Source organism: Aquarana catesbeiana, linkage group LG08 (assembly GCF_042186555.1).
Source record: "Aquarana catesbeiana isolate 2022-GZ linkage group LG08, ASM4218655v1, whole genome shotgun sequence".
Taxonomy (NCBI): domain Eukaryota; kingdom Metazoa; phylum Chordata; class Amphibia; order Anura; family Ranidae; genus Aquarana; species Aquarana catesbeiana.
In genome coordinates, this window is record NC_133331.1 from 53,287,001 (window position 1) to 53,312,841 (window position 25,841).

A 25,841-nucleotide genomic window follows, 5' to 3' on the forward strand; every position below is an offset into this window, starting at 1 on the left:
TAATCGGGTTGATGTTAGGACTCTGCGCAGGGCAGTCATTTTCCTCCATCCCAAACTCGCTCATCCATGTCTTTATGGATCTTGTTTGTGCACTTGTGCGCAGTCATGTTGGAACAGGTGCAAAAAGCAAGGTCCATAAAAGACATGGATGAGCGAGTTTGGGGTGGAGGAACTTGACTGGCCTTCACAGAGTCCTGAGCTCAACCAGATAGAACACCTTTGGGATGAATTAGAGCGGAGACTGCAGCCAGCCCTTTTCCAACATTGCCTGACCTCACAAATGCGCTTCTGTAAGAATGGTCAAACATTCCCATAGACACACTCCTAAACCTTGTGGACAGCCTTCCCAGAAGAGTTCAAGCTGGTCTAGCTGCAAAGGGTGGGCCGACTCAATATTGAACCCTACGGACTAAGACTGGGATGCCATTAAAGTTCATGTGCGTGTAAAGGCAGGCATCCCAATACTTTTGACAATATAGTTTTGTTTAACCAGTCTGCTATAAAGGAATGCAAGTGGCCTGTACAGTGCTCTGACCTTAACCCTATGTAACCCTTTTGGGATACATTAGAACACAGATTGAGAACAAGGTCTTCTCATCCAACATCAGTCCCTGGTGTCACAAATTGGCACAAATTCCCACCAAAATCTTGTGGAAAGGTTTTTATAGCCGCAAAGGGAAGCAACTCCAGAAGAGGAGGTTGTCGTCAGATCTGAGTATGCAATAGGTAGGGCAAGGGTAGGAAGAGGGACAGATGGCTCTAACTATTGCTATCTTTTAATTCAGGTTTGCCAGGTGGAGAGAGCACAATCTCTGAAATACAGTATGTTGATGAAAGCGACACACAAAGCTGAAAATCTGCAGGCTCTGAATAATTGGGTCATATAGGTCATGCAATGTGCAGAAGGGGTGCTTGGATTGCATAAGAAATTACATATACTGTTCTTTATCAGTAATAAATGGATTTTTAATACAGCTTACCTGTAAAATCCTTTTCTTGAAGTACATCACGGGACACAGAGCAGCATGATAATGAATAATTGGGTTATACGCTACCTTTAGGTGATTGGACACTGGCAACCAATAGTAAGACGGTTCCTCCCATATAACCCCTCCTATACAGGAAGTACCTCAGTTTTGTAGCAAGCAATGACGATCCCAGAAAAGAGGGGAGAGACCTCTGTGTCCCGTGATGTACTTCAAGAAAAGGATTTTACAGGTAAGCTGTATTAAAAATCCATTTTTCTTTATCGTACATCACGAGACACAGAGCAGCATAATAATGACTAATTGGGATATCCTAAAGCAATGCACCTGAGGGGGGGGGGGGGGGCACCATATCCCTAAGCCCAATGGGCTAGAGACTTATAAAGCTTTCTGCAACACGCTGTGGCCAAAAACAGTCTCCTTCTGAGATCTAACATCCACCTGGTAAAACCTTCAAGACACTGGCGAAAAAACTGAGGTACTTGCTGTATAGGAGGGGTTATATGGGAGGAACCGTCTTACTATTGGTTGCCAATTGGTTGTCCAATCACCTAAAGGTAGCGTATAACCCAATTAGTCATTATTATGCTGCTCTGTGTCCCGTGATGTAAGATAAAGAAAATATTTAATCTGTCTGGCTGAAGTTCCCATATATCTTTTGTTTAGATAGCTTAGTACAATATGTTTGTTTACAATACTGTAGTTTGGCACTTAGATACTGCTTGAATACATACCATACTACACCTATGTATGAAACAATTTACGAATGGAATGGGTGGACCTTTCAATCATCCACCAGCCCTCCATTCTTAGATCACCTTCCATGCAAAGAAGCTGTAGTGCCGCTGGGAATAAAGAGGAGGGCATAGTCGGGCACCCTAGACGAGATCCCTCGACAGTCCCTTAGCTGTACTAACCCCTGACGCACTAAATTATTACAGTGGCAGAGGTGGGGGTGATGTACAGAGAAGGATTTCACCTAATAGAAGAGGCATCAGCACAAAGGACACATCTTACTAAGTTATGTCCCTTGTGATGATTTTTCTGCATTTTATTTTGGCTGCGTTTAGGCTTTAGAAGAACAGTAGCTAAAAATAAGATAAATAACCCATAAAAGATAAACCAAAATAACCGTTTCTACTGCAATAATCACCTTCAACTTAGAGATTTACCCCACAATACTTTATTTCTGCTGCTAATGTCTGCAGTCTGATGGCCATCATTACATAAGACAGAAAAAAAAAAGATATAACAATGGGACTGTGCCCCCAGTAGTGAATATATCCGCCATAACACATCACTATTTGTTCTGCAAAACGTATAGATCTGCCTCTAATCTGTATTGTGTTAACAATTTAAACTCCTGTAATATTCCGGTTTTAATGTGCTTTTTGGCAAATTTTGTATACTAAACTGTAATAAAATATTGTTTAAGTTTTATATTCACTTCTTTGTGTGGATGAATCATATATTCACTACTGGAGGAAAAAAAATCAAAGTCCAATTGTTATATTTTTTTGTCGGATCATGTAGGGATGGTACCTCCTGTAGTGTACTACAATCAGCGCCCCACCTCAAACATTGTATATTTTGGAAATTGCCATCATCATATAACTCCCTTCCTTTGAGCCCAGGTCATTCTGGACCTGTTCCAAGCCTGTGAATGAACATTGAAAGGAGAAGAAACACAAGGATGACCTCATCTCTGCCACTCTGATTTTTCCTTCTATCAGCATGCCTGTCGTCAGAACATAAAACTAATTCGCTCCTTGCTTGCTTCCACTACTATTCCAACCCTGCTGTACATGGACTGCAAGAGGCAGATACCAGGAAGAATTCAGTTATTTGCATTGCTTGCAATAAATAAAATTTCATGATCTAACAGTGATTACATAGCTACAAAAATGTGTTCATTTTGTATCTGCTGAGCGTTCATTAAACATCACTCGTTCATTTAAAACAGAGACTGAGAAAAAAAAAAAAAAAAGAAAAACCGAAAAAGATTGCGATGACAGCAGGATTATACCTGGAGTAAGGTGTGACAGATGTCAGTGTCACCAGTTAATAAACTTTATTAAGACCAGAATGTCCTCTATATCTTGCCTGTCAGCATAAGATTAAAACGGAACACCAACCAAACTACACAGCTGAAATACATAGATGTCAACTGATTTCCCTGCCAAATTTTTGTAATTCCATACAATCCCCTCCAGAGAATACCACACTCCCACTACATTGCATAGCCTGACTTTTCTCTTTAAGGTTAGATTCACACTAATGCGGGGCAGGAAACGTGGTAATCTTACCGATAATCTCTAAACGTGGGTCGCAAACACAGTGTATTTGTTGGCACCAGATCGCATGGTACAAAACACCATGCAATATGGTTACAGTGTGTTTAGAAAAATGCTGCATGCACATCTTTGGTGAGATGCAGTATGATTTGAGCCCATTCAAAAAGAATAGGCACAAATCGCACCACACTGAATCGCATGTGAATTGAACAGGAATGCGGTGCGAGCCTTATAAAAAAAGACCGAAAATTTGGGGGAAAAAAAATGTTTCTTTGTTTTTGTTATAAAATTTTTGTAAATAAGTACGTTTTCTCCTTCACTGATGGGCACTGATATTTCGGCACTGATAGGCATCGATAGGCGGCACCGATAGGCACTCATAGGCGACACTGATGGGCTGCACTGATGGGTACTTACGGCTGGCACTGACAGATTTCACTGATAGGCATCACTGGTAGGCATTTTTCATTGGCACCAATTGGCAGCTGCCTGGGCACTTCCCTGGTGATCTAGGGTGGCATACCTGGTGGTCCTGGGCGGGCATCCGAGGTGGGGCTCAGCATAGACACCCCCCCCGTCAGAGCAGCCGATTGGCTCTCCTCTACTCGCGTCTGTCAGACACGAGTGATGAAAAGCCAATCAACGGCGCTTCCTGTTTACATCGCGATTGGACTCGGTTGATCATGTGGTAAAGAGTCTCTATCAGAGACTTTACCTAGATCGGAGTTGCAGTGTGTCAGACTGACACGCGGCAACGATTGCCGCGATGCGCACCTCTGGGGGCACGCAGCGGCTTGTTATCCTGACCACGTCCTATGACATCCAATCAGGATAACACAACCACTTTGCCAACGTCATTTTGCTATATGGCGAGCAGCAAGTTGTTCACCAAAGAAAAAAAAAAAACCTGCACGACAAAAGGCACAATGAGCTAGTATACTAGCTCATTATGAAATACTTATCTTAGAACAATGCCCTGCAGTGCCACCCACACACAGCTCCCACGGGACGACATCTTTCACCAGTTACTTCTGGGTTCACAGGCTCCGTCGTCGTCATTGGCCGAAGCCGCGATGACGTCAATATGCATCCTATGCATTAAGGTGAAAAAACACCTGGCAGTGACCCCCCCCACCCTGTTTTACTTACCTGAGCCCCGTATTTCCATCAGCGGAGACACGTTGCCTCTCTCTGCATGGGGTCCCGGCTCTTGAATGGATAGATTGATAGCAGTGCAGCCATTGGCTCCCGCTGCTGTCGATCAAATCCAATGATGCGGGCGCAGGGCTAAGTCCAGCATTCGTGTCTAGTGAAGCCGAATGCTTGGCTAGGGAGCATGCCCGCAGGGTAACCCGCCCAGGAGAGCGCTTCTCCTAGGGGGTTATCTGATGCGGGGAGGTGCCGCAAGAGCCGCCGGGGGACCCCAGAAGAGGACGATCAGGGCCACTCTGTGCAAAACAAGTTGCACAGTGGAGGCAAGTATGACATGTTTGTTATTTTACATTTAAAAAAAAAAAAAAAAAAAAAAACACGAAGGTTTACCTTTGTGAAGGCTTTTGCCTCTCTGTCATTATGAGATTTCTCCTCATCAGTCCATTTCCTGAAATTAATAATTTAAAAGAAATTGACATAAATGCAATTAACCCATTGTAAAAAGTAAAAAATGACTTGCAAGTTATAGGGAACGTACAGTATTTTTTTGTACATATCCTCTTACTTTAGACTAAAACAGGAATTTTGTACTTCCTTCTTTCTTGGAGTCCACTAATAGACACAGGAAGCCATTCACCTTGGGGTTTACTGCCACCTACAAGAGAAATGGACACGGGCAAAGAGAAAACTGTAGGCCCTGGTCATAACCCCTCCTACAACCAGCATGCCATTAGTGGCAAAGCAGAACAAAGAACATGTCCATAGACACATTGGGGTGGTGGGTCCTGTGTTCCTAAATGGACTGCAAGAAAAGAATTGAATGGTAAATGCAAAAATACGGTTTTCTTTCTCATCCATTGATTGACACAGAAGTCTGAAACCTTCAGAATGTCCAAAAGCACTTCAACTAAGAAGTGGGCGACACAGCAAAAAAATGGCTAACAGCTCCAACGTAAACAGACAGCTGGGGAAGCCTGCAGCTCAAAGAGATAACTGAAGTATCTTATGCCCAAAGTTGACATCAGATGAGGTAGAACAGTCCATCTGGTAAAACCTATAGAACGAGTTAACATTAAGCCAGGCATAGATTATACACTTTTCTTGTACAGTTTAAGTGCAATTTCATTTAGATTTACCTTCAATTATATAGTGCAAGGGCCTGCCTGATTGGATACGAAATTAAAGTGTTTTTTAGGTATGACCTTATATTATAAAGGTTTTTGGTAAATCTAAAGGAAAATTGTACAAGAAAATTGTATAATGTATGGCTAAGTGGCAGCTTTGTAGATACAAGAAACAAAAGCTTCAAACAAAAGAACACAAAAGGCACTTAGGCCGGCCATAGACGGTGCAAATTTCTTTCCTGAAACCCAGGAAATTTTCACGATTCCACCATCAACACAAACTGTCCCAACATGGGAATCCCTCTTGCTGAGAAGACAGTGATCATCGCTAGCCGCTATAGCAGCCACTTGCGATAATCGCAAGTGAATCCTGCAGGCTGGTAGTAACCAAGTTGACTGAACAACTTGGTACATTCAGCCTGCCCATTAATGGTTCGAATCTCGGCCAGTTCAGATTCAGTCTATGGCCGGGGCCTTACAGATACAGAGGAGTGTGCCTTGGCAGGAAAAGGTGGTAGCCAACCCAAGGGTGGGCTCCCTCCAGGCATACCTGCCCTTAATCTATCCATTATTATATATGTGCTTCAACTCAGGAGACAATTAAAATTATAGTGTTAGGACTGCAGTGCACTGGGGTGCCGTAGCCGATGCAGCTTACACATGTATTCGCAAATGTGTGAAAATTAAACCCCTTGGGTTTTAACGTGAACTGTTAGACAGGGTCAATTTGGTTTGTTGCAGGGTGGCTGGTAAGTGAGCTGGGAATTTTTGTTAGCTTTTTTTTTTTTTGACATGTGTCGCCTTTCCACGTGCTCCTTGCTGCAAAGGCCAGTTCTAGGTTTTGGTGGTTGCTATTTGTTTGTAGTGCAAGGGCCTGCCTGATTGGATACGAATTGAAAGTGTTGTTTAGGTATGACCTCGTATTATATGGTTTTTGGTAAATCTAAAAGGAAAGTTGTATAGCATATGGTTAGGTGGTAGCTTTGCAGATCTAAGAAACAAAAGAACACAAAATGTACCTACAGATCTAGGGGAGCCTGTATTGACAGGATAATGTGGTACCTGATCCATTAGACCATAAGCTTGGATTAATGATCTGAGCTACCAAGAAATGGTGGAACGAGAAGCTGGTTTTTCTATTCAAAACTTTATTCAGCAGAGACAATATACACATACAGAATATCGGGTAGGTGAAACATCATTTAACACCTCTTGGTCAAAAAATCCCAAGAGGCATCTCAAGGGGGAGCATATATTGGGAAGGTCGAAGGTGTCCGCTATAAATTCAGTCACCATAGACCACAATGGTCTCACCTTGGCACATTTCCACACCATGTGAACAAAAGAGCCACCCGCCCCCAAACATTTATGGCAAGTAGCGGAGTCTCTCCTGTGCATATGGAATAGTCTGACCGGTGTATAATACATCTGATGGAGGTATCGTAGCTGTATCATCCAATCCGTTGAAGAGATGACAGAGCCCAGATAAGTATCCAATGCCTCCTGCCACAGCTCCACAGACAATTCTAGCATAAACATTTCCCAACAAGACCTGGCCCTTGCTATCAACCTGGAGTCCCCTGGGCCCACCTCCCTATATATCTGGAAACTCTTTTGACCAGGTCAGGATCCCCAAGGACCCTTTCCAATGAGGTATTCTGTACCTGTACTTCCCCTATACCGAACTGCGCCACCGCCGCATTGCCGCAGCTGGGTGTATCGAAAACACTAAATCCTGGGTATCCCAAACAGTTCCCTCAGCTGAGCAAAGGTACACAGCTTACCTTACTGAAATATGTGGTGGAGATATTTAACCCCATACTCTCCCATCCTCCAGTTTGGAAACCTCCTTGAGGGTTTCATTATACCACAGAGGGACATTAGGTGAATTCCATAGGGATCCATCTTTCTTTTGTTGGGCGCAGATATGAAATATCCATCCAGGCAGAGCCATCACCGAATCCAGCCTTCTACTCGGCACTTCCTATAGACTATATTCAGAAGAGTCTCCTGCGAAGTAGCCACCAGATTCCAGCAGCGTAGTAGGATTAGGGATCTGAGGAAAAAATCTCCAATGCAGGAAGGACAGCTGTGTTGCAAAGAAGTAGGCTCGTAAACCCAGAAGGGCCAGTACCCCCATTGTAACAGGCAATTTCAGTACGGCCATGGAAACCCTGGGGGCTCGAGATACCCACAAAAATCCCACCACAACAGAGTCTATGTTCCTGAAGACCTGTTTTGACACATAGACAGGCAAGTTCGAGAGGATGTACAAAAACATAGGGAGAAAAATAATTTTAAACAAATTAATCTCAATCTGTAAGTGGTAGCTCCTGCCATTTTTGCACCTTCTCCCAGAGAGCTCCTATACTCGGTGTCAAAGTTAGCACCAAAAACCTAGGAGGTGGGGAGCTGTATCTGAATCCCTAGATATTTAAAAGATCCAGACAGTGGAACGGGACAATCAGTAGGGGCCACCACCTGTTCATCAGTGGGAAATAGAGACGACTTGGCCCAGTTAATCCTGAAGACAGAGAAGTCCCCAAATTCCTGAATCAACCCAAAGGCCGCTGAAAGCAAGGGACCCGGATACTGCAAATACAGCAGTATGTTATCTGTATACAATGACATGCGTTCCTCCAGCTGTAGAAACCGGAGGCCAGAGAAAGTATCACTAGACCTCAACTTAGTCGCTAGGGGTTCTATGGCCAAGGCAAAGTGGAGACAATAGGCACCCCTGTCTAGTCCCACGAAAAATAGGGAAAGGCTCCAAGATAATACCATTAACCCCTAATCTCACCAATGATTGGGTGTATAGAAGTTTCACCCAGGAGATAAAAACAGGGCCAAACCCATAGGACTCCAGAAGCTGAAACAGGTAGGGCCACTCCACTGAGTCAAAAGCCTTCTTTGTGTCTAAGGAAGCCACCACCTGTGTCCCAGAGTTGTCGTGTCTAGCCTGATGGTTCCAAAATAGTCTCCAAATATTCATTTGAGCACACCTACCTGGGATTAATGCCATTTGATCTGCATTCACAAGCTTTAATATCACTGTCTGTAACCTCCCCGCTATAATTTTGGCCAGGATTTTTGTGTCCACATTCATCAGCGAGATGGGACGGTAGGAGTCACACAACCTAGGGTCCTTCCCCCCTTTTGGGATCAGGACCACCAGAGCCTCTCCCATCCGACCTGCCAAAATATCCCTAAAAGTCACGTACCACTCCGAGGGGAGACCATCCAGACCTTGAGATTTCTGGGGAGCAAAAGAGGAGACTGCCACCGCCACCTCCTCCACAGTAATATCTTTTTCCAGAATGGTGCTGTCTTCATCAGTCAGTACTAGCAGATCAATATTTGATAATTAGGTTTCCAACGCCCCCCCCACCCCCCCCCCAGAGGTGCGCGACACATACAGTTCCCTTGAAACACGAGAATTGTGTTGGGACTTTATATGAGACCATGACCATCCATTACACAGGTCTCCATGCCTTATTACATGAGAAAAACAGGGGGAAAAATCAAGGGGAGAAGGGGCAATTGGGACTTTATATGAAACACACACTAGGGCAGGCTGAGTCATCAAGTGTAGAAAAATTATTGAATTTATTGATACCTCATGAAGGCAAAGCGCTATAAATGACATTCACATAAAATCAATAAAATATGATAATAAAACATATAATAATAACATGGTAATATGTTAGACATTGTAGCACAAGGTAAATGGCAATATCGTCAACATTACACCCAACATCTGTATACATAATCAATATAGTATTACCATCATGTTGATGACTACAACACTAAAATGCCCATGGTAGATGCATCATTGCTGTGACATGTCATCTGTTGTAAATGCTCAATTGTAAATGCTCGTCGCGTTTTGTGGAAGTTTGTCCACTCATCAGGAGCAGGTAACTGGAAGTATCTAGAGTATAATATAAAGTAGTAATTAATGGTAATTAATTACAACAGGAAGAGGGGAGCAAAAATGCTAGTCCTAACACTCTTACCTGTGGGTGTATGGTATAATGAAGGTAGAACGTATATAATCATGTTAATGGTGGTAGGAGGTTTTATTATCATATTTTATTGACTCTGTACCACATCCATTGATTTTATGTGAATGTCATTTATTGCGCTTTGCCTTCATGAGGTATCAATAAATCCAATAATTTTTCTACACTTGATGACTCAGCCTGCCCTAGTGTGGGTTTCATATAAAGTCCCAATTGCCCCTTCTCCCCTTGATTTTTCCCCCAGTTTTTCTCACATACAGTTCCCTGTAAAATTGAGCAAAGTTGTGTAAAAAATCTCATGAGTCACATACTTCCGCCCCGTGCCTGTCACATACACATTATATATATGGACATAATACGGTCGGGCCAGGTACGCCAGCAGTCTACTGTTCTTGTCCCCCAACTCAAATATGTGCCGCAAGTCGAAGTTTAGTGGTCTGATCAGTGAGGAGGGCACAGTATTCCCTAGTTGTCCCCAGAAAATACAGCAATCCTGCCCTTGTCAGGGTCCTAACATATTCTGCCTCTGCCAGTGACACCTCTGCTTCCTTCTCTTTCACCTCAGGTGAGCTGCTTCTTGAACCCACTCACTTCCATCATGAAAACAACTCTTAGAGTGGGTTTGAAGCCCTCCTACTGAAGTAGGGGGTGGGGGGGGACCAACTTTCTTATTTTCAACCCAAAAGGTGCCAATAGCCTGAGTACAATTAATCTTCACATATGCCTCTTGTAACCAACCAGCTAAAATGCCCCAATGGCAGGTTTAGGTCCCAACCTAAGGTCTAGTACAATGGGAGAATGGTCAGACAGTGCTCTAGGCAAATATGCAAACTTGCTCACTAGCTCCAGGCCATCTCCCTCAGCATGGACAGTGTCTATTCTGGATATTGATTTATGCATTTCAGCGAAGCAAGAGTATTCATTGGTGTCCAGATGATGAAACCACCATACATCCCAGAAGCCATAGATAGACCATCCCGCCAAGGGGGCCAGAGTACAAAGAGATGTCCCCAGCCTATCCATAGTCGGAATAGCCACTGCATTAAAATCCCCCAAAATGAAATCCTCCCATCCGCTATCTCATACGTAGCATGTAACATATCATCTAGATAAGAAAGCGCAAAGGGAGGAGGAACATATAAATTCATAAAAAAGTCAGACACTTATTATTTTGAACATCCAATTTAATCGCCTGTATAGCTATGGGCATTGCTTTGGTAACCAAGGTAGATACCCCATTGGCATAGGAGAAGAAACTGGCATGGTAAGCTCCAGCAATATGGGCCTTCCTGAGATAAGGAACCCTGGCGCCCTGTAAGTGAGTCTCCTGCAGCAGAATCAAGTGTGGTTTATATATTTATTGATATAGTTAAAGACTAGGGAGTGTTTAAATTTAGAGTTGAGGCCTCTGACATTCAATGACACCATTCTAAGATTTACTTCCATTTCTAATGATTCCAGCACAGCCTGAGCGCAGGTCACCCATCCCCCCATTAATGCAGGGGAGGATACCAGGGCCCCAGGGCTTCCCTCCCACCAGGAGCCCACCAAAAACATGGGAGACATACTGTAACATATCCAAAGATGAGATACACGTTCCCCATAAACCACAAAGAACTTGAGCCCAGGTATAAAAAAAAAAAAACCACAAACACAAAAAAAACATTGTTTTTGGCGGTGGTGGTCCGTATTTCACCATATTCAGAGGTGTCCGCAATCGTCCTGCACACATTCGCCCGCAATTCGGACCAAAATCGGGCAAACTGTTCCCAGGATCAAGGCAGGATTAGTGATCTATGGACGGAGCTCTGTCTCTGCCGTCCCCACATGCTGCGTGCCGGCTCCTCCCTGCCCAAGTGAGTCTTACCAGATTGGCTCAGCATGCCCCCTTGGGCAAATCTGAAAATGCCAATCTGAAATCTCAACCGTGAGAAGCAACTGAGGAAGAAGAAACCCGCCACAGAACCTGGAACGCCTCCAGATACAAAGACCACTCTTCCTGTTCCAGACACTACCCACTGGGTAAATCTGCCTGCCATTTGTCTACATTAGCATTTCTCTGTGGAGAGAGGAGAACTTTCCACAAAAACAACCATCTCTGCAGCATTTCACCAATCAGGCCTGTATGGTAGAGTGGCCAGACGAAAGCCACTCCTCAGTAAAAAGGCACACGACAGCCCACCTGGAGTTTGCAAAAAGGCACCTGAAGTACTCTCAAACCATGAGAAACAAAATTCTCTGGTCTTATGAAACAAAGGTGGAACTCTTTGGCATGTCTGGAGGAAACCAGGCACCACTCATCACCTGGCCAATACCATCCATGTTTTTCAGCGGCAGGAACTGGGAGACTAGTCAGGATCAAGGGAAAGATGAATGCAGCAACGCACAGAGACATTCCTTGATGAAAACCTGCTCCAGAGCGCTCTGGACCTCAGATTGGGTACAAGGTTCATCTTCCAACAGGACAACGATCCTAAGCACACAGCAAAGATAACAAAGGAACAAAGATTAGAAGTGGAAAAATTTACTTTATAGGCACCACTGGTAAAAACAATTTATACATAAATTCTAAAATGACATAAAAACAATTCTGTAGCAGTCTACAGTGAAAAACGTAAAATCTCCAATAGTAGCCGTAAATGTGGAGAGATGCCAGATACCAAGTAACTTACTTCTATTGGTATCTAGCATGTCATTCTATCCACAGCTCACCACACATGCAATTCCTCTTGGTTTGCTGGGTTCCACAGTCATGTTATGTTGTCTGTAATATACCGCCTAAATATTAAACCCTACATACACATATACTGTACTTGATGTCGTTTTCTATCTAGAAAATGTATATAACTCCTGAAGAAACTGTTCCCGCAAAACATGTAGAACTTCCGCAAATGTTACTAATCTATCTATCCAGCCGTGGTCCATATATCTGGATTTTTCAGGCACTGCATCCCTAATATTTACGGCTACTTTTGGAGATATCAAGTTTTTCACTGTAGACTGCTACAGCAATGCTTTTTTTTGTTTTTATATGTCATTTTAGAATTTATGTATAAATCGCTATAAATAAAAAAATCTTTCCATGATTAGGACATGGCACTGTATTATCCTAATATACACCCACAGTATTATCCTGTGATGCTGTATGTAGCTCTTTGATACACGATAACAAAGGAGTAGCTACAGGACAAAATTGAATGGGAATGTCCTTGAGTGGCCCAGACTTGAACCCGATTGAACATCTCTGGAGAGATCTGAAAATGACTGTGCACCGACGCTCCCCATCCAACCCGATGGAGCTTGAGAGGTCCTGCAAAGAAGAATGGGAGAAACTGCCCAAAAATTGGTGTGCCACGCTTGCAGCATCATACTCAAAAAGACTTGAGGCTGTAATTGGTGCCAAAGATGCTTCAACAAAGTATTGAGCAAAGGCTGTGAATACTTATGTACATGTGATTTTATTTTTTTATTTTTAATAAATTTGCAAAGATTTCAAACTTCTTTAGCATTGTCATCATGGGGTATTGTTTGTAGAATTGAGGAAAATATTGATTTTAATCCATTTTTGTATAAGGCTGTAACATAAAATGTGCAAAAAGAGAAGCGCTGTGAACACTTTTCGGATGCACTATATAAACCATTTTTAGCCTGCTGCTTATCGGAATAGCATGGATTTATCCTTTTGTTTTAAACCTGTGTTAAATGCAAATAATCGATCTTGAAAATCGAAATGAATTAACTCTTCTGTAATCCATCCCCCCCTGAATCAAGATAATTACTTACGTAGTTGTTGGTTTGCAAATAATGGAGTGCATCTTCCAATCTCGCTTCTGGCACTCTATAGAGCAGTAATAAGTATTGTGGCACCGAGAACACCTACGGGACCCTGGACAGAAAACACACATTTTATAGAAAAGTTCACCAGAAATTGACCTGCTTTTGTTCCATGCATTTATTAGGTTTTCTTTTTCTTGTTGTACATACCTTAGATAAAAATAAGCGTTTATATTTTCAAACACCTTTACTGTACAGAATTCACATTATACATTTGGCTGTAATTCTGTTGATTTGTACCCACACCTGCCACATCCATGGTGCTCAACCTGATGGCCCTTTGGTATGTGATGTGTGAGCTTCGGACCTCAGAAATCTGTACTGGGAGCACTGATCTCTACTAGCCTCATGTAACATGTTCCCAGATTCGTATGGTCTTCTGTGGCATATCACAAGACCAAAACGTAGCATGTCCACACTCTCTGACGCTCAGTTCCTCTATTTGGTCAGCAGTCTCGGTCAGTCCTCTCAAGCATTACATACACTATATTTTCAAAAGTATCAGGACACCTGTCTTTATACGCACATGAGTTGTGAGGTCAGGCACTGATATTGGACAAGAAGGCCTGGCTCGCAGTCTACACTCTAATTCATCCCAAAGGTGTTCTATCAGGTCGAGGTCAGGACTCTGTGCAGGCCATTCATGTTCCTCCAGCCCAAACGCACTCATCCATATCTTTTTGGACCTTTCTTTGTGCACTGGTGTGCAGTCACGTTGGAACAGGAAAGGGCCCAATCCCTAAACTGTTCCCACAAAGTTGGGAGCATGAAATTGTCCAAAATGTCTTGGTATGATGACGCCTTAAGAGTTCCCTTCACTGGAACTTGGGGGCTAAGCCCAACCCCTGAAAAACAACCCCACACCATAATCCCCCCTCCACCAAATGACTTGGACCAGTGCACAAAGCAAGGTCCATAAAGACATGGATAAGCGAGTTTGTGGACAGCCTTCCCAGAAGAGTTGAAGCTGTTATAGCTGTAAAGGGTGGGCCAACTCAATATTGAACCCTACAGACTAAGACTCGGATGCCATTAAATTTCATGTGCGTGTAAAGGCAGGTGTCCCAATAATTTTGACAATATAGTATATATAATGAACATTATTAGGTGTGGTACTTTGGTGATGCCAGGGGCTGCATTTGAAGCTTTTAGCTTATAAGTTGACAACCACTACACCATGCTGTATAGCAAAAAGGTGACATTGTTTCCAACTGCAGAGCATCAGTTTCTTGAATCCCCCATGCCTGCTCAGTGGACCATACGCTGGTCAGTCTGCAGAGCACCATCAGTGACAGATTGTTACACCCACAATGCACCACAGAGTGACACAGGAAATCATTTTTGTCTGCGGCGATCAAGATACTGTATATAATTATTTTCTGTGAGGGCTGGAGGTGAAGATTTAATTCTGGTTTATAATCAGGATTTTGTGTTTCTATAGTATGTTGGTATTGTGTTGGTGTTAGAGTTAGTGGTCTATTTGTATTTGGAAGTTTGTCTGTTATTTTAATCTGTGTTATTATATGTTGTGTTTTAACCACTTAAGGACTGGAAGATTTTCCCCCTTAATGACCAAGCCATTTTTTGTGATACGGCACTGTGTTGCTTTAACTGACAATTGCGCGGTTGTGCGACGTTGTACCCAAACAAAATTGATGTCCTTTTTTTCCCCCACAAATAGAGCTTTCTTTTGGTGGTATTTGAGGACCTCTGCAGTTTTTATTTTTTGCACTATAAACAAAAAATAGCGACAATTTTGGAAAAAAAAAAAAAACTATATTTTTTACTTATTGCTATAATAAATATCCCCTCAAAAAATGTTAAAAAAACAAAATTTCTTCATCAGTTTAGGCCAATATGTATTCTTCTACATATTTGTGGCAAAAAATTTATAAATTAAAAAAAAAAAATCGCAATCAGCGTATATTGATTGGTTTGCGCAAAAGTTATAGCACACAAGTTATATACAAAATAGGAGATAAATAAAAATGCCATACATAAATCTATTTTATTTTTTAACTAGTAATGGCGGCGATAATCGATTTTTAGCGGGACTGCAACATTGCGGTGGACAGATCGGACACCTGACATTTTTGACACTTTTTTGGGAACCAGCAAAAATTATTACAGTAATCCGTGCTAAAAATATGCACTGTAACTGTACTAATGACACTGGCAGGGAAGGGGTTAACACTAGGGGCGATCAAGGGGATAAATGTGTTCCTTGGATGTGTTTACTAACGTATGGGGTACTGTGTGACTGTGGAAATACACAGATCCGTCTTCCTGCATAGCAGAAAGACAGGATCTGTGTGCTCTCCCCTGTCAGAACGGGGATTTGTCTTGTTTACACAGGCAGATCACCGTTCTTTCACTGCGGGGAACGATCACGGGTGGCCACCCGCTGATTGGCTCCCCTGCTAGCCAGTGGGCGCGCTATGAGCTGATGTACAATGACGGTGATTCGTGGGATCGAGCCACATTGCCGCAGTACAACTGCGGCAGCTGGTCCTTAAGTAGTTAATTGTATGGATGTTTTATTTGTAGTGTAGATTTAAATTTTGTTTATTTGGTGCTATAGGGCTGTTCTTGGTAATTTTGTGGTGTTTTTGGATCTTGTTCAGTTTAATGTTGTGATCTTGTGTTGTCTTTGTCAAGTTTGTCTGTGTCGTAATAATTTCCCAATTTCCCTGGGAAATTAATAAAGTATTCTGTATTAATGCATATCAATAATCTGCTGAGGTCTGTACTTTGCTCTTCCCAGTCGGTTAGCTAAACACTATGCCCTCAGAGCCGGAAACATATTAGATGGCAATATTGGGCAATGCAACAAATACTAAATTTGTTCACAGCATACAAAGCGTTCTTTCAGCCTAATTAGTGACCTGCAAAAATTATGGAAATGTAGATCAGGTAATCATACCAAAATCAAATAAAATATATTTAATGCTGTTTACATACGAAATAAATGGATGTTTATTTGCTTTAAAAAACATCTTTACATTTCCTTTTATGCATGGCATTACATGCTTCTAGGTACACATTACTGCAGTGCACCAGACTCCCCACCACCCCCCCAGTTCCATACCTACTTGTCCCCTCTGTTCAGTGAGAGATCAGCTGTGCAGCACTATGAGGGGTGCACATCCAATGGTCAAAATCCTACCAGCCAGGCCCACGCATGCCCTGTACACCCCCAATTGAATCATATGGAGAGTTTGTATCCTGCACTTTGGAGAAATGAGGATCTTATATTGTGCGCTCTCTCTGGTCAGAATTGCTAGGTGATTTTTTTTTTGCTGAGGACAGGTCAGCATACAAAAAGCCTTTTGTTGTCTTCCTTGTGGAGGAAGCACTTTATCGAACTCTCTGATTATGTGAATGCATATCTCTGTCACAAACATTTATAGTTTTGTGGGTTTTTTTCTGTTTTTGCTTCACTGCAAAACACAAAAAAGAGAGTGCAAAGCCGCCCCAGTGTAACTTGGCTTTACTATGGTATAGTTAAAAAAAACTACAATGGTCAAACTCACATTGTGTAAAGATAGATACAGCATAAGGCCCCTTTCACACTGGGGCGGTGGGGGCGTCGGCGGTAAAACAGTGCTATTTTAGCTATTTCTAGCGGTGCGGTTTTAACCCCCGAAAAAGGGTTAAATCTGCTCGCATAGCGCGGCTATAGCCGTGGTATAGCCACGCTGCCCAATTGATTTCAATGGGCAGGAGCAGTTTAGGAGCGGTGAATACACCGCTCCTTCACCGCTCCAAAGATGCTGTTTGCAGGAGTTTTTTTCTTCTCCTGCCAGCGCACCGCTTCAGTGTGAAAGCCCTCGGGCTTTCACACTGAACAAACAGCAGCGGCTGTTTTGGGTCGGTTTGCAGGTGGTATTTTTAGCGCAATAACGCCTGCAAACCGCCCCAGTGTGAAAGGGGTCTAAGGATTCCACTGTGGCCGCACTCCTATAACCACCTCAAGATCCCAGAAGGGGGAGCCGTGGACATTCAACCTAGCTGCCAGAATCCTGGCAGCACATCCGAGGCTATCCACCACCACGCTCGACGTGCAGATCCTAATGCGTATGCGTCCAGCCGGCTCTGCTCTTCGACGACACATGAACCCAGACAAGCAGGATACATGGATGGGGGGGGGGGGGGGGGGGAGTGAGGACATCACACGGTTTTCCATGACAACGCGTTTCGGAGGCATGGCCATCATAATGGCCTGAGGAAGAAGGCCATGTCTCTCAAACGCGCATAGTGCCCCATCATTGGTATCAGTGGTCATAATAGTGCCCCATCATTGGTGGCTCCCCCTTCCCTACGGGATCTTGAAGTGGTTATCGGAGTGTGGCCACAGTGGAATTCTTATGCTGTATCTATCATCACACAATGTGAGTTTGACCATTGTAGTGTTTTGTTTGTTTTTTTTTAACAGAAAAGTTTTATTGATAACAAAATATCAGTACATCTTAAACATACAGCGGTGAGGTATTCAAGACATTGAGGTAGCATAAGTAAATACATACAAGTTAGTGATGCTGGACATTACGAGATCTAGAGTGGGCAAACAGGGCGAGGAAATTTCTAGTAATAATACAATTCAGATACTTCAATTAGTGTGGTGATCCACTAAAAGAAAAAAAGGGGGGAAAAAAGGGAATGGAAAAGAGTAGGGGGGGGGGGGGGAATCTATGAGGATCTAGGAGGTGCCGAGAACGCACCTGGTTCACCGGGCATTATTTGTATACACCTTTTACCCCTTGGGGCAAGATCAAATTCAGGGGAGGTGTCAACGCATGAAGGTGCGGGGAGAGATAAACCAGGAGGAAGAGATACGTGTCGCTTTTTTGTTGGAAACGGGGGTAGGATAATGATTGGTAGGGGTCAAGCCTGATCAGGCGTAATCGGTAGTCCCTGTCTTGTATCGGAGAATCAGAGGCTTAGCACAAACCCACGGCAGGACACCATCAGCCCGTCTATCAGTGCACACACATTTATACACTGAGCGATCTGGCAGTAACCCACGAGCCCCAAAGCTTTTCAAATTTTTGGGGACACTTGCGGCCCATGCATGTAAGTTTGTATTGGGGCAGCACAGAATCCATCAATGTGCGCCACTGGGCCACCGTGGGGGGAGTCACCAGTTTCCAGTGCTGTACATAGAAACACAGATAGAACAGTAATAGTTTTGTGTGTGTTGAATGTGTCACTGAGTCTGCATTGTAGTGTTTTTAACTTTACACTATTAAAGCTGAGTTACACTAGGGCGGCTTTGCGCGTTCTTTTGTGTTTTATCTAGATGTGTTCCTGCCACCCAGAGGATTTATAGGTAAACGCGCACATGAAGCGGATGTCAGATAACGCCTTGATGCATTTCAAGCCTAACAGAGCAAATGAGCCCCACACATTTGCACTCAGCTGAGCAACCAATTTTAAGGACTACAGAAGACATGTATGCATCCAGGTGGATCAATGGTGTCTGCACCAGGCCACATTTAAAGGAGGTCACAAGCCTGTTGAGGGATAGTGACACAACAGCTTGGACGTTAACAATGATACGGTCTGCAGACTTACCAAACAAACCACAACTATGGCAGCTTCTGGCAGGTTCCCTTGTCTCAAAGATGGCTGGATCGTTGCCAATGGAAAAGACATTATTACTAGTTTTTTGCTGCTGCTTTTCCATGATGGGCTGGGCTATATTCCTTGGGTTCTGCACAAGAGAAAACTATCATTACAGGAACATTTACATTGCAAAATTGTGTATTTTGGCCTATAGAGGAGAGATCAGGACCAGCTAAGCGTTGGCTTATCCTGGGGGAAAAACAACGGAAGTTGGATGTTAAATCTTTTCTGCCCAATCACGTCAATCTCTGGGAGAGCCCATCGAAAAGATGTTGGCAAGGGCCTACAGACAGAACAAGGATCCCCTAACCTACAATTAAAGTGGTTGTAAAGTCAGAAGGTTTTTTATGCATTCTTTGTATTAAGATAAAAAAAAAAAAAAAAAAAAAAAAAAAACCTTCTGTGTGCAGCAGCCCCCCTCATACTTACCCAAGTCCTTCTCGATCCAGCGATATTGCAGGAGAGTCTCGGCTGCCCGGGGGCTCTCGCTCCTCATTGGTTGAGACAACAGCATGGCGCCACTGGATGCTGCCAATCAAAGTCAGTAAGCCAATGAGGAGGGAGGAGCCAAACTGCAGCTCCGTGTATGAATGGGGACACAAAGCACCGCCTCTGCTGCCCCCCATAGCAAGCTGCTTTCTACAGAGGTACTCCGCAGGAGGGAGGTACCAAGAGCTCCGGTGGGGTACCCAAGAAGAGGAGGATCGAGTCTGCTCATTGCAAAACCACTGCACAGAGCAGGTAAGTAAAATAGTTTTTTTATTTAAAAAAAAAAAAAAACAAAAAAAAACTGAAAGACTTTGGTATCACTTTAATAACCAGCATTGGATATTGTTCTCACAAATCTGTAGGTACTGTACCTTAAGTTTGGCCATGCATGTTACCAGCTCATTGCACCATCTACCACAAAACTTGATGGAAACCCGATCACCACACTTATGATTTTACTGGACATATTATTCAAAAACAATGGGAATTAACCCCTATGTGCCTAAGGGTATAACAAATGTTAATGCTGAAGCACAATTTTGACATGTGTTAGAAAAACTGTACATATCACAACTACTTTGTGCATCCAGGTGAATTATACAGCATTTTTTCAGGACAAATTTTTGCATTCATTTGGTGGTAAATGGTAATGGATATCTCCTGATTTTTTTTTTTTATTATCAAAAAGGAAAAAACTGGCCCAAAATAGTAAGAACAATCTTTTTTTAATGCAGTATACTCCTTGCTACTACCATAACCTACCACCAAATAACCACCAAAAATAAAATTCTCCTGCTCCTGACAATAGCAGCCATACCATATATGTGTAGGTTAGTTGTTGTTTGTACAACTCAGAAAAAATAGTGCGCATTTTGTTTTTTCTTTATCCTACCTAAAATACACGGACACTAATTTGAAAAAAAAAAAAAAAAAAAAAAAAAAAACCCTACCCAAAATATACTGACCAAGACCTTTGACCCGTACCTAAACCAAAACACTAACACTAGCACTGACCTAGGTCAAACCTTGATCTGGCCTATTTTTTTTTTTACATAGTTTTGTTTGTTTCTCCCTGTGAGTAGACCCCGGTCTCTGTGCTGGGAACACACATCTAGCACAAATATAGACAAATATGCAGCCCCACGGGACAAGCCAAGTTCAGTGAAGCCACCTATATGCGTACTTGTCAGTGGGAAGGGGTTATTTACAACATGGACAACGCTATATGCATTCTCTAGTTTAGCAGTAAATGTACTGCGGTGGGATGGCAAGCAGTTAAAGGCCAACTTCCCCTTAAAAAAATAAATACAAATTATTTGCTTTTTGCACATATGTTGGAAAGTAAAAAAAGTGCATTTATTATTTGTTTTTTTCCCCAGGAGCCTTCAGAACATTGCATCCATGATCAGCAGACAGCATGTGCAATGTCAGGCTCCTGCAAACACTGCCTACAGCTTTCAGCCTGTAACTCTGTATGGGCTTTCTGTTTGAAAGCCGTAGGACATATCAATGCACTACGAGAGCGTTCATCAGCACTCTCTCAGTTCATTGGGAGCTACAAGTTATCTAAACCTCGCACAGGTGCGCTGTTTTTAAACTGTGGCATCAGGAGCAGGGAAAAAGTCCCACCTATTGTCACTTGGGGGGGGGGGCATCTAGGGGTGTGGGCTGGTGCTCTTTATTCACTTGTTACATTTTACACCCTAAATACTGGTGTAGCATGAAACAAGTTACTAAAGGTAAACTTATCCATTAAACGAATATTATTAAACACTTTCAATTATATAATTACGAGACCAAAAGGCAGCAAATAGGAGAAGCATATTGTTCATATTTAGAAACCTGCCAAGCTTTAACCGCATTGGGGTTTATTTACTAAAGCTGGAGTGCGCAAAATCAGGCTCACTTCTGTATAGAAACAAACCAACTTGCAGGTTTATTGTCACAGTTTAATTGAATAAGCTGAGGTTAGAAGCTGATTGGTTTCTATGCAAAAGTGAGCCTGATTTTGCACTCTCCAGCTTTAGTAAATAAACCCCAAATGCACTTGGATAAATTCTTTAATTTTTCACACGTTAAAAAACTATTTATTGCTACAAAATTACTTAGAACCACCAAACATATTTTCTGAAAGCAGAGGCAGCCCCCGAAGAATCAATGGTGGCTCTAGCAATTTGCATAGTCGCACAATATCTGTGCAGCTGTGTATCAAAGCATAATTTTCAGGACAAGATACACCAAAAGGAATATCACGGTACTCAAACACAATAGAACACCTACTTTTTTTGACAAAATCTAAAAGATGTGGCTGTGTCAAGCAATTAGATACCAAACATGTACTTAAAGTTGCATGGAGTTGTGAAATGGCAAAAAACTACAGTACTGAAAATGTTTCATCTCCCCACACGGGTTATCAGTTTAGAGTTAACCCTGGATTGTAGATTAAGGCCATAGCAGTACTGTTCCCCGCTCCGACGTTTGCAGTGATGCCTCATATGTGGTGCAACTGCTGTTTACATATAAATGCGGAACCTATGCGCATGTATACAAATGGGGGAATAGGGGCACAAGCTTAATTTGGCTACCAATAAAACGATCAAGTGGCTGCTCCATCTGAAGATATTGGAAGTATATTAACCCCTTCATGCTTAAGGGTAAAACAATTTGAAATGCCCAAGCACAATTTTGCGACATTGATATGTGTTAATAAAACTGTACATATCGTCACAACTATTTAGTGCAGTGGTTCTCAACTCCAGTCCTCGGGACCCACCAACAGGCCAGATTTTAAGTATTACCTTGGGGAGTTGCAGACTAGAATCCTGCAATCACTGAGCAGCAAGTGATATCACCTGTGATGTATTTCAGCTATCTTGCAAACCTGGCCTGTTGGTGGGTCCTGAGGACTGGAGTTGAGAACCACTGATTTAGTGTATCCAGGTGGATAATACCTTGTTCTTTTCAGGATTTTTTTCAAAGAAATCTGGCTTTCTTTCGGCGGTAAATGGTAATGGATATCTCCTGGGTTTTTTTTTTTTATTATTATGAAAGGAAACCTGGCCCAAAATAACCGAAAATTTAATACATTTAGCTGTATATTGCTTCCCATTATCATAATTTACCACCAAAGAACAACCCAAAAGAAATTCTCCTGCTCCAGATAATTGCAGCAATACCACATATGTGTATGTTGGTTGTCTGTACCCATAGCACAGCCCAGAAACAAAGGCAACATTTTTTTCTTATCCTGCACCATCACCGGCTGCATTTCTTGTGAATATCCCCCAAACAGTACAAACTTAGTGGATATTGACTGTGCCTACAGGTAAGCCTTATTATAGGCTTACCTGTAGGTACAACTTAAAAAAAAAAAAAAAACTTTACTTCCACTTTAAAAAACAGTACAGCAATAAAAACTAACAAGTCTAGTTACCAGAACAGATCAGAAAGAAAATATTTCACATACCAAGTTTGAGTCTCCTGCAGAAGGTAACCCATTCTGGGCTCTCCTATCTTGGTGGATGATTCCTGGATGTAAATAGATATACATGGGAAACATTATGCAACAAAAAAAGTTGGTGTAATATAAAATTCATGACAAATTAAGGATTAGGAATACATTGATTTCTTTAACCACTTGCTTACTGGATACTTAAACCCCCTTGGTGGGGCCCATTTTCAGCACTGTCACTCTTTGAATGACAATTGCGCGGTGATGCTACACTGTACCCATATGAAATTTTTATAATTTTTTCCACACAAATAGAGCTATCTTTTGGTGGTATTTAATTACTTCTGGGGTTTATCTTTTTTTTGCTAAACAAACAAAAAAAAAAAGACCGAAAATTAAAAAAAAAAAAAAAAAAAAAAAAAAATGAATAGTTTGTTATAAAACTTTGCAAACAGGTAATTTTTCTCCTTCATTGATGTGTGCTGATAAGGCTGCACTGATGAACACCGATAGGTGGCACTGGTGGGCGCCGTTTAGCAGCAGTGGGACTAGAGTGGGCGGGACCGATTTGCGGTTTACTCCAGATGGTAATTGTAACGAGCCCCTTGCTCGCTCGGTTCCACTCTCCTGACACCACTCTGCAGCTATAGAATCAGATTGCAGATCTCAACATCTGATGGTTCGGTCATCCGATGCTCCGGGACTAGAACTACAGCTATGTGCCGTTCTAATCCAGTTGTGTAGCTCAGACAAAACACCAGGCAGGCTGTATGTAAGTTCAACCAGGAATCTCTTTTATTGAAAAATACAGGCTCTTTTATACAATAAAAGAGGAGGTGCGTACCTCCTGCTCATATTACTCTGAACATACACCTGTGACCAGAAACCTAACTAACATGGGCTAATTAACTAATCCCTTTAGACAGCCTAGATGACTCAGACATGACCTTTAGGCCAGACTGGCCGTCTCGTAGCTCAGAAAACCCAATCAACATTATCACAATAGCAGAGTTAATTAACACAAACAATGGGGATCTAATGACTCTTAGATCCCATACTAAAGACTTATTTACAATACACATTCTAGCAGGCAACAGACAGACAGGTGGCTGGAATTGACATCAGCATCTCCTAACAGTATTTGTCCCAGCATTATGAATCAGCCACTATTTCTAATATGGCAAATCCAGGGTCCCCAGAGTCTGCGTGTCCTGGGGGACCAGGACCCGAATCCACAGTAATACCACCTCAAGGGTCCCCAGGCATACAGCTCACAAAGAGCACCGTTCACCCAAATGCCAGGGCCCACGATCGATCGGCAAGAGGCTAGCATTCAGTCTCCTCCAAAAGTCTCTCTCCCGGCTAGGTCTGTCACAGTAATCAGCCTTTTTTTTTCTCCTGCTGACAGCTGATCACATGGTAAGGAGCCGTTAAGGCCCACCGATCACAGAGCGAGCTGCGCACGCCCCGCAGGATGTGGGCAGGCATCTCATGCACAGGGGAACATACATTGATGCCCTCCAGGCAATTTAGGTAGGCATTGTAGCCGTCTTTCGGCTACAGCGTGGGCAGCAAGAAGTTAAGACAATGGTCATCAACCCTGTCCTCAGGGCCCACCAACAGGCCAGGTTTGCAAGATAACTGAAATACATCCCAGGTGATATAATTTGCTGCTCAGTGATTGCAGTATTCTAGTCTGCATCTCCCAAAGGTAATACATAAAACCTGGCCTGTTAGTGGGCCCTGAGGACAGGGTTGATGACCACTGGGTTAAGACCTAAACTGTTGAAGCTGTGCCAAAAAGCGAGCAGAGAACAAAGGACTAGTCACCTGTAGCCTCCATGCAACTATTTTTTTCCCTAAAAGGCCAGGTTTCAGCTTGTATAAGAGCAGTGTGAACAGCAAGCTTTAATAAAGCATCTGCAGAGCTTTCAGTAAACTTTTTTGAAGCTTTTAAAGTACCATTCAACTCGTTTGCAAATTTTGAACACAGATGGTAGTGCTAATTGCCACTTAAAATGCTTCAGCAGGCTTTTAACAAGCTTCATGAAGTGCTAGCAGCTTGTTTTAAGTGGCAAATAGCGCCCCCATTAGGATCTGTGTTCAACATTTACAAACTGAAGTTTAAAGGTAGTTTAAAAGCTTCAACAAAGCTTGCTGAAAGCTCTGCAAATGCTTGGTCAAAGTTTGCTGTTCACATCGCTCGTATCCAAGTTGAAGCCACTGTGAAACAGACCTTATGGACTTACCTTACCTTGTCCTGTACGATCTCTCTAGTCACCTTGGTTGAGGCAGGGCTTTGCTTCCTCATATCACAGCTGCCCCTATGATAATTAGTAATCTGATGACCAGTGGGGTAATTATCAAGACGCAACAGAAGAGGTGGAGGAGCACAGATAAACTGAATGGATGAAGCAGAGATCCTTTCACCGTAGGTCCTCAGGTACAGTCTCTTCCACAGTGCGAACAGTAAGCAGCACAGCAATGACATCACCAAAATAAGATTTTTGTACTCGCCGCAAAATCCTCTTCTTGGAGTTCATTGAAGCACACAGGAAGTCCTAAACCTTTGGGAAATACCGACACCTACAGGAGGACTGGACACGGACAAAACAACACGTAGGCCAGGCTAGGATAACTCCTCCAACCTTAAGCATGCTGCAGTTTTGGAGGGTTGGGAATTTTATTCTTCAATAGACTCCAAGAAAAGGACTTTACGGTGAGTACATAAATCCTATTAGGTTTTGCATCCATTGAGGGACTCGTAGTCCTAAACCTTCAGGACTTCCAAAAGCAGTCCAGCTGGGGTGGTGAGCAACACAGCAAACAATAGCTAACAAGGTCCAAAATTATCAACAGAGAAC

The 25,841-nt window shown here is 42.7% G+C and overlaps 1 protein-coding gene across 1 annotated transcript in view; it reads right to left on the bottom strand.

The window, feature by feature from the left end:
• Positions 1 to 25,288, bottom strand: part of TDRD1 (tudor domain containing 1) — a 144,277-nt gene extending 118,989 nt beyond the window's left edge. Inside the window, exons 1-4 of the mRNA XM_073597607.1 lie at positions 25,232 to 25,288; positions 18,987 to 19,125; positions 13,362 to 13,464; positions 4,823 to 4,880 (exon numbers count right to left, since the gene is read on the bottom strand). Of these exons, the coding sequence (XP_073453708.1) occupies positions 4,823 to 4,880; positions 13,362 to 13,464; positions 18,987 to 19,125; positions 25,232 to 25,288 (357 nt within the window). The remainder of the gene's footprint in view (positions 1 to 4,822; positions 4,881 to 13,361; positions 13,465 to 18,986; positions 19,126 to 25,231) is intronic.
• Positions 25,289 to 25,841: the final 553 nt, after the last annotated feature.